Here is a 9,550-nt window from a genome sequence, read left to right as displayed (position 1 = left end):
TTGATGGGGGGACTGTGCAGAGGGAGCTTTCCTGTGTCTAACCCTGTGTGGGCCCTGTCCCTGGGGTAGGTGCTGCTTGTTAAAGTGATCTCACTGAATTGAAAGCACTAATTTAAATTTCCTCCTCTAAATGGTTGGTGTAAACCCGTGTCCTGGTGTGTCCTGTTGTGTCCGTCCGCCCGCCTGCCTACCTGCCTCTCTCTGTGGTGCCTGCTGCTGGTTGCTCTCCCTGGCTCTCTGCTGGTGCTGCTGGTGTTGCTGGGAAAGTTGAAGGTGCAGGTTTGGCAGCTGCTGAAGGGTCATCACCATCTGCAGGATGAGTTCTCCCTATTCTTTGATAGTCTCCGGCCTCCCAGCAGCAGAATGAGTGACTTCGAGGAGGTGAACTGGACTGAGGACAAGGAATATGAGGTGAGCCTTGCCCTGTGTGTCCACTCCCACAAATTACATGTTGATGGAGGCCGTTCGTCCCTTCAAGTCTCTGTTGTACAGCGTGAGGGTGGCTGATGGGTTTACATTCAGCATTCTGCATTGCTGTCCCCTTTCGATCCACCACCAAGCTGGACCGAGCGAAAATCTAATGTCGACTGTTTTCAAAAGCTATTCGCAGTGAGCGGTCCCCGGTCCCTCTCCCACTCCCCGTGCTGACCGTTATTGTATCTGGGTGGGCGGTCCCTCTCCCACTCCCCGTGCTGACCGTTACTGTATCTGGGTGGGTGGGCGGTCCCTCTCCCACTCCCCGTGCTGACCATTACCGAATCTGGGTGGGTGGGCGGTCCCTCTCCCACTCCCCGTGCTGACCGTTACTGTATCTGGGTGGGTGGACGGTCCTTCTCCCACTCCCCGTGCTGACCGTTACTGTATCTGGGTGGGTGGGCGGTCCCTCTCCCACTCCCCGTGCTGACCGTTACTGTATCTGGGTGGGTGGGCGGTCCCTCTCCCACTCCCCGTGCTGACCGTTACTGTATCTGGGTGGGTGGGCGGTCCCTCTCCCACTCCCCGTGCTGAGCGTTACTGTATTGGGTGGACGGGTCCCTCTCCCACTCCCCGTGCTGACCGTTACTGTATCTGGTTGGGTGGGCGGTCCCTCTCCCACTCCCTGTGCTGACCGTTACTGTATCTGGGTGGTCGGTCCCTCTCCCACTCCCCGTGCTGACCGTTACTGTATCTGGTTGGGTGGGCGGTCCCTCTCCCACTCCCTGTGCTGACCGTTACTGTATCTGGGTGGTCGGTCCCTCTCCCACTCCCCGTGCTGACCGTTACTGTATCTGGTTGGGTGGGCGGTCCCTCTCCCACTCCCTGTGCTGACCGTTACTGTATCTGGGTGGTCGGTCCCTCTCCCACTCCCCGTGCTGACCGTTACTGTATCTGGTTGGGTGGGCGGTCCCTCTCCCACTCCCTGTGCTGACCGTTACTGTATCTGGGTGGTCGGTCCCTCTCCCACTCCCCGTGCTGACCGTTACTGTATCTGGTTGGGTGGGCGGTCCCTCTCCCACTCCCTGTGCTGACCGTTACTGTATCTGGGTGGTCGGTCCCTCTCCCACTCCCCGTGCTGACCGTTACTGTATCTGGTTGGGTGGGCGGTCCCTCTCCCACTCCCTGTGCTGACCGTTACTGTATCTGGGTGGTCGGTCCCTCTCCCACTCCCCGTGCTGACCGTTACTGTATCTGGTTGGGTGGGCGGTCCCTCTCCCACTCCCTGTGCTGACCGTTACTGTATCTGGGTGGTCGGTCCCTCTCCCACTCCCCGTGCTGACCGTTACTGTATCTGGTTGGGTGGGCGGTCCCTCTCCCACTCCCTGTGCTGACCGTTACTGTATCTGGGTGGTCGGTCCCTCTCCCACTCCCCGTGCTGACCGTTACTGTATCTGGTTGGGTGGGCGGTCCCTCTCCCACTCCCTGTGCTGACCGTTACTGTATCTGGGTGGTCGGTCCCTCTCCCACTCCCCGTGCTGACCGTTACTGTATCTGGATGGGTGGGTGGTCCCTCTCCCACTCCCCGTGCTGACCGTTACTGTATCTGGATGGGTGGGTGGTCCCTCTCCCACTCCCCGTGCTGACCGTTACTGTATCTGGATGGGTGGGTGGTCCCTCTCCCACTCCCCGTGCTGACCGTTACTGTATCTGGATGGGTGGGTGGTCCCTCTCCCACTCCCCGTGCTGACCGTTACTGTATCTGGATGGGTGGGTGGTCCCTCTCCCACTCCCCGTGCTGACCGTTACTGTATCTGGATGGGTGGGTGGTCCCTCTCCCACTCCCCGTGCTGACCGTTACTGTATCTGGTTGGGTGGGCGGTCCCTCTCCCACTCCCCGTGCTGACCGTTACTGTATCTGGGTGGGTGGACGGTCCCTCTCCCACTCCCCGTGCTGACCGTTACTGTATGTGGGTGGACGGTCCCTCTCCCACTCCCCGTGCTGACCGTTACTGTATCTGGGTGGGTGGGCGGTCCCTCTCCCACTCCCCGTGCTGAGCGTTACTGTATCTGGGTGGACGGTCCCTCTCCCACTCCCCGTGCTGACCGTTACTGTATCTGGGTGGGTGGACGTTCCCTCTCCCACTCCCCGTGCTGACCGTTACTGTATCTGGGTGGGTGGACGGTCCCTCTCCCACTCCCCGTGCTGACCGTTACTGTATCTGGGTGGGTGGTCCCTCTCCCACTCCCCGTGCTGACCGTTACTGTATCTGGGTGGGTGGACGGTCCCTCTCCCACTCCCCGTGCTGACCGTTACTGTATCTGGGTGGGTGGGCGGTCCCTCTCCCACTCCCCGTGCTGAGCGTTACTGTATCTGGGTGGGTGGGCGGTCCCTCTCCCACTCCCTGTGCTGACCGTTACTGTATCTGGGTGTGTGGGCGGTCCCTCTCCCACTCCCCGTGCTGACCGTTACTGTATCTGGGTGGGTGGACGGTCCCTCTCCCACTCCCCGTGCTGACCGTTACTGTATCTGGGTGGATGGTCCCTCTCCCACTCCCCGTGCTGACCGTTACTGAATCTGGGTGGGTGGGCGGTCCCTCTCCCACTCCCCGTGCTGACCGTTACTGTATCTGGATGGGTGGGTGGTCCCTCTCCCACTCCCCGTGCTGACCATTACTGTATCTGGGTGGATGGTCCCTCTCCCACTCCCCGTGCTGACCGTTACTGTATCTGGTTGGGTGGGCGGTCCCTCTCCCACTCCCCGTGCTGACCGTTACTGTATCTGGGTGGACGGTCCCTCTCCCACTCCCCGTGCTGACCGTTACTGTATCTGGGTGGGTGGGCGGTCCCTCTCCCACTCCCCGTGCTGACCGTTATTGTATCTGGGTGGGTGGGCGGTCCCTCTCCCACTCCCCGTGCTGACCGTTACTGTATCTGGGTGGACGGTCCCTCTCCCACTCCCCGTGCTGACCGTTACTGTATCTGGGTGGGTGGGCGGTCCCTCTCCCACTCCCCGTGCTGACCGTTATTGTATCTGGGTGGGTGGGCGGTCCCTCTCCCACTCCCCGTGCTGACCGTTACTGTATCTGGGTGGGTGGGCGGTCCCCCTCCCACTCCCCGTGCTGACCGTTACTGTATCTGGGTGGGTGGGCGGTCCCTCTCCCACTCCCCATGCTGACCGTTACTGTATCTGGGTGTGCGGTCCCTCTCCCACTCCCCGTGCTGACCGTTACTGTATCAGGGTGGGCGGTCCCTCTCCCACTCCCCGTGCTGACCGTTACTGTATCTGGGTGGGTGGGCGGTCCCTCTCCCACTCCCTGTGCTGACCGTTACTGTATCTGGATGGGTGGGCGGTCCCTCTCCCACTCCCGTGCTGACCGTTACTGTATCAGGGTGGGCGGTCCCTCTCCCACTCCCCGTGCTGACCGTTACTGTATCTGGGTGGGTGGGCGGTCCCTCTCCCACTCCCCGTGCTGACCGTTACTGTATCTGGGTGGGTGGGCGGTCCCTCTCCCACTCCCCGTGCTGACCGTTACTGTATCTGGGTGGGTGGGCGGTCCCTCTCCCACTCCCCGTGCTGACCGTTACTGTATCTGGGTGGGTGGGCGGTCCCTCTCCCACTCCCTGTGCTGACCGTTACTGTATCTGGATGGGTGGGCGGTCCCTCTCCCACTCCCCGTGCTGACCGTTACTGTATCTGGATGGACGGTCCCTCTCCCACTCCCCGTGCTGACCGTTACTGTATCTGGGTGGGCGGTCCCTCTCCCACTCCCCGTGCTGACCGGTACTGTATCTGGGTGGGTGGACGGTCCCTTTCCCACTCCCCGTGCTGACCGTTACTGTATCTGGGTGGGCGGTCCCTCTCCCACTCCCTGTGCTGACCGTTACTGTATCTGGCTGGGTGGGCGGTCCCTCTCCCACTCCCCGTGCTGACCGTTACTGTATCTGGGTGGACGGTCCCTCTCCCACTCCCCGTGCTGACCGTTACTGTATCTGGGTGGGCGGTCCCTCTCCCACTCCCCGTGCTGACCGTTACTGTATCTGCGTGGGTGGGCGGTCCCTCTCCCACTCCCCGTGCTGACCGTTACTGTATCTGCGTGGGTGGGCGGTCCCTCTCCCACTCCCCGTGCTGACCGTTACTGTATCTGCGTGGGTGGGCGGTCCCTCTCCCACTCCCCGTGCTGACCGTTACTGTATCTGGGTGGATGGTCCCTCTCCCACTCCCCGTGCTGACCGTTACTGTATCTGGGTGGATGGTCCCTCTCCCACTCCCCGTGCTGACCGTTACTGTATCTGGGTGGATGGTCCCTCTCCCACTCCCCGTGCTGACCGTTACTGTATCTGGGTGGATGGTCCCTCTCCCACTCCCCGTGCTGACCGTTACTGTATCTGGGTGGATGGTCCCTCTCCCACTCCCCGTGCTGACCGTTACTGTATCTGGGTGGATGGTCCCTCTCCCACTCCCCGTGCTGACCGTTACTGTATCTGGGTGGATGGTCCCTCTCCCACTCCCCGTGCTGACCGTTACTGTATCTGGGTGGATGGTCCCTCTCCCACTCCCCGTGCTGACCGTTACTGTATCTGGGTGGATGGTCCCTCTCCCACTCCCCGTGCTGACCGTTACTGTATCTGGGTGGATGGTCCCTCTCCCACTCCCCGTGCTGACCGTTACTGTATCTGGGTGGATGGTCCCTCTCCCACTCCCCGTGCTGACCGTTACTGTATCTGGGTGGATGGTCCCTCTCCCACTCCCCGTGCTGACCGTTACTGTATCTGGGTGGATGGTCCCTCTCCCACTCCCCGTGCTGACCGTTACTGTATCTGGGTGGATGGTCCCTCTCCCACTCCCCGTGCTGACCGTTACTGTATCTGGGTGGATGGTCCCTCTCCCACTCCCCGTGCTGACCGTTACTGTATCTGGGTGGATGGTCCCTCTCCCACTCCCCGTGCTGACCGTTACTGTATCTGGGTGGATGGTCCCTCTCCCACTCCCCGTGCTGACCGTTACTGTATCTGGGTGGATGGTCCCTCTCCCACTCCCCGTGCTGACCGTTACTGTATCTGGGTGGATGGTCCCTCTCCCACTCCCCGTGCTGACCGTTACTGTATCTGGGTGGATGGTCCCTCTCCCACTCCCCGTGCTGACCGGTACTGTATCTGGGTGGGTGGATGGTCCCTCTCCCACTCCCCGTGCTGACCGGTACTGTATCTGGGTGGGTGGATGGTCCCTCTCCCACTCCCCGTGCTGACCGGTACTGTATCTGGGTGGGTGGATGGTCCCTCTCCCACTCCCCGTGCTGACCGGTACTGTATCTGGGTGGGTGGATGGTCCCTCTCCCACTCCCCGTGCTGACCGGTACTGTATCTGGGTGGGTGGATGGTCCCTCTCCCACTCCCCGTGCTGACCGGTACTGTATCTGGGTGGGTGGATGGTCCCTCTCCCACTCCCCGTGCTGACCGGTACTGTATCTGGGTGGGTGGATGGTCCCTCTCCCACTCCCCGTGCTGACCGTTACTGTATCTGGGTGGATGGTCCCTCTCCCACTCCCCGTGCTGACCGGTACTGTATCTGGGTGGGTGGATGGTCCCTCTCCCACTCCCCGTGCTGACCGTTACTGTACCTCCTGCCCCCCTGTCAGTTTGATGGCTTCGAGGAGGTGGTGCTGCCTGACCTCGAGGATGAAGAGGAGATTCAGAAGATGGCCCCTCTGCCGAGGAACAAGAAACGACGAGAGTGTCACCCGCATGAGAAGGTAAAGGAGAGCTACTGTTTGTGGCTTTGGGTCGGGCTCCAGGCATTAATGATCAGCAGGAGGCCTGTCCTGCTAATACACTGGGCTGCCTGTCTCCCTCGGGCTGAGGAGTGGGGGAGGCTGTCCCTCTCTGACCCCTGTCTCCCCGAGGCTTGGGGATGGGGCGGAAGCGGGGAGAGTGTGTGTCCTCTGTGACCCCCTGTCTCCCCAGGGCTGGGGATGGTGCTGGGGGTGGGGGTGTGTTTCTCTCTGTCTCCCTGGGGCTGGGGGCGGCAGGGGTATGTGTGTGTCCCTCTGTGAGCCCCTGTCTCCCCAGGGCTGGGGATGGTGCTGGGTGTGGGGGTGTGTATCTCTCTGTCTCCCTGGGGCTGGGGGCAGCAGGGGTATGTGTGTGTCCCTCTGTGAGCCCCTGTCTCTGGGCAAGGGGACTGTCCATCTCTAACATGCACGCTCTCTCTCTCCCTCCCTCCCACTCTCTCTGGTGCTGTCATTCTGCCCTGAATATTGTGTTTGCTGTTGTTGCCCAGAGCCTGGATTCCAAAAGCTCAAAAGGGAAAGATTCTGGGAATGTTCTGGAAGCCTGGAGCCCACAACCTGGGAATAAGGATCCTGGGAAAGCCGGTGATCTGGTGGAGGATGACCTTGAGCAGAAGGAGGACCCTCACACTCCCGATCCCAGCAAGGCTGAGCTAGCTGTCTCAGCTGGGGCTTCAGGTCTGTGTTAGCAAGTGTGCACATGTGTGTCAGTGGGTGTGTGCCTGTGAACGAGCGTGCACATGTGTGTCAGTGAGTGTGCAAGTCTGTGTCAGTGGGTGTGCGCCTGTTAACGAGTGTGCATGTGTGAGTGTGCCCCTATAAGTGAGTGTGCACATCTATGTCGAGTGTGCACCTGTGTTCATATGAGCACGTGTCAGCGTACGTGCGCCTATGTCAGTGAGTGTGCATCTGTTAGCGAGTGTGTATATCTGTGTCAGTGAGTGTGCATCTGTGAACAAGTGTGTATTACTGTGTCAACAAGTGTGCATCTGTTAATGATTGCATGCCTGTGTCAGCGAGTGTGTATATCTGTGTCAACAAGTGTGTACGCCTGTGTCAACAAGTGTGCATGCCTGTCAGCGAGTGTGCATGCGTGTGTCAGCGTGTGCGTCTGTTAACGTGTGCATGCCTGTGTCAGTGTGCATGCGTGTGTCAGCGAATGAGTGTCTGTTAATGTGTTTGCATGCCTGTGTGTGTGCGTGCCTGTCAGCGGTGTGCGTCTGTTAACGAGTGTGCACGCCTGTGTCAGCGAGCGTACATCTGTTAACAAGTGTGTGCGCCTGTATCAGCAAGTGTGCATCTGTTAACGAGTGTGCACGCCTATGTCAGTGAGTGTGCATCTGTTAATGCGTGTGCACGCTCATTAACAGAGGCACACTTGCTGACACAGGCGTGGACACTCGTTAACAGATGCACACTTGCTGACACAGGCACGCACACTCATTAATGCCTGTGTCAGCGAGTGCGCGTCTTTTAATGAGTGTGCACGCCTGTGTCAGCGAGTGTGCACATGTGTGTCAGAGTGTCTGTTAATGAGTGTGCGCGCCTGTTAATGAGTGTGCACACCTGTGTCAGCGAGTGTGCATCTGTTAACACGTGCACACTCACTGACACAGGCGTGCACACTCGTTAACAGATGCACACTTGCTGACACAGGCGCGCACACTCATTAACGCCTGTGTCAGCGAGTGTGCGTCTGTTAATGAGTGTGTGCACGTGTGCCAGAATGTGTTAATGAGTGTGCACGTGTCAGCGAGTGTCTGTTAATGTGTACACGCTTGTGTCAGTGTGTGTCTGTTAATGAGTGTGCGCGCCTGTGTCAGCGAGTGTACGTCTGTTAAGGAGTGTGCTTGCTTGTGTCAGCGAGTATGCACGTGTCAGCGAGTGTGTCTGTTAATGAGTGTGCATGCCTGTGTCAGTGAGTGTGTCTGTTCATGAGTGTGCATGCCTGTGTCAGTGAGCATGTGTCTGTTAATGAGTGTGCATGCCTGTGTCAGCGAGCAGGTGTCTGTTAATGAGTGTGCATGCCTGTGTCAGCGAGTGTGTCTGTTCATGAGTGTGCATGCCTGTGTCAGTGAGTGTGTCTGTTCATGAATGTGCATGCCTGTGTCAGTGAGCATGTGTCTGTTAATGAGTGTGCATGCCTGTGTCAGCGAGTGTGTCTGTTCATGAGTGTGCATGCCTGTGTCAGCGAGCATGTGTCTGTTAATGAGTGTGCACGCCTGTGTCAGCGAGTGTGTCTGTTAATGAGTGTGCACGCCTGTGTCAGTGAGTATGCACGTGTGTTAGCGAGTGTACACGCCTGTGTTGGTGAGTGTGTATGAGTGTGTCAGTGTTGAGGGAGGGCTGAGGAATTTAACTGAAGCCCGACCACCAGTGGGTGCCAGATGAGGCAGGTTTACATTGCTGTAGCACCATCCACTGTTCAGACATTCCGGCTGTGGTGTGTGTTTTGGATTTTGGTCACTGCTGATGTGTGGGAAAATCCCGGGCCAGTTTACGCAGCAAACTCCCACAAACTGCAGCATTCCCTATCCTCAAATAACCTCTCTGTCCTGGGTTGAGACTGGGAATTCCCCCACAATCTTCACCCGTCGTCCTGTTGCTGTAGTCAGTGTGGACTCAGCTCCTGATTGCTTCGATCATAGGATCGCACGAGATAGCAACTGGAGGCGGCCATTCGGCCCCTTGAGCCTGCTCACTTGATAGGATTGTCCACTTCCCTGTCTGATCAAGAATCTACCTCAGCCATAAATAAACACAAGGGTGCTGTGCCCCACAGCACTCGGGGCCAAGGAGTACCAGAGACACAATCCATTGAGAGAAGAAATTCCTCCTCATCTCTGTTTTAAAATGAGACTGTGCCACAAGGGGAAACATCCCCTCAGCATTTATCCTGGATGTTTCAGTGAGATCACCGCCCATTCTCATAAATCCCAGGGAGGACAGCCACTAACTAATTTAGCCTTTGTTCATAAGCCAATCCCACCAAACCAGGGATCATCCATGCTCAGAACGGCCTCCAATAAATGCTGTTTTGCCTTAAACAAGGAGATGCTTGTGATCCACCATGTAGTTAAATAGCACTTTAGCCCTGACTGGGAGTAGCCATGAAGAATGAAAAGGGTGTAGATCCCAGAGAGAGAGAATATGTGTGTGTGTTGTCTCTGTGGGCCTGTGTGTGTGTGTGTGTTTCTGTGGGCTTGTCTGTGGGGGTGTTTTTCTGTGGGCCTGTTCTGTGGATGTCTCTCTCTCTGTGGGCCTGTGTGTGTTTCTGTGGGCCTGTTCTGTGGGTGTGTCTCTCTCTGTGGGCCTGTGTGTGTGTGTTTTTCTGTGGGCTTGTCTGT

The 9,550-nt window shown here is 58.4% G+C and overlaps 1 protein-coding gene across 1 annotated transcript in view; it reads left to right on the top strand.

Moving 5' to 3' along the window:
- Positions 1-22: 22 nt before the first annotated feature.
- The window catches only part of LOC122546542 (GON-4-like protein), a 12,022-nt gene continuing 2,494 nt past the window's right edge, over positions 23-9,550 (top strand). The window contains exons 1-3 of the mRNA XM_043685233.1: positions 23-411; positions 6,054-6,167; positions 6,695-6,881. Of these exons, the coding sequence (XP_043541168.1) occupies positions 364-411; positions 6,054-6,167; positions 6,695-6,881 (349 nt within the window). The 5' untranslated portion in view covers positions 23-363. The remainder of the gene's footprint in view (positions 412-6,053; positions 6,168-6,694; positions 6,882-9,550) is intronic.

This window comes from Chiloscyllium plagiosum, unplaced genomic scaffold, assembly GCF_004010195.1.
Source record: "Chiloscyllium plagiosum isolate BGI_BamShark_2017 unplaced genomic scaffold, ASM401019v2 scaf_13707, whole genome shotgun sequence".
In the NCBI taxonomy this organism is placed as follows: domain Eukaryota; kingdom Metazoa; phylum Chordata; class Chondrichthyes; order Orectolobiformes; family Hemiscylliidae; genus Chiloscyllium; species Chiloscyllium plagiosum.
This window is presented reverse-complemented; position numbering and strand designations above follow the sequence as displayed.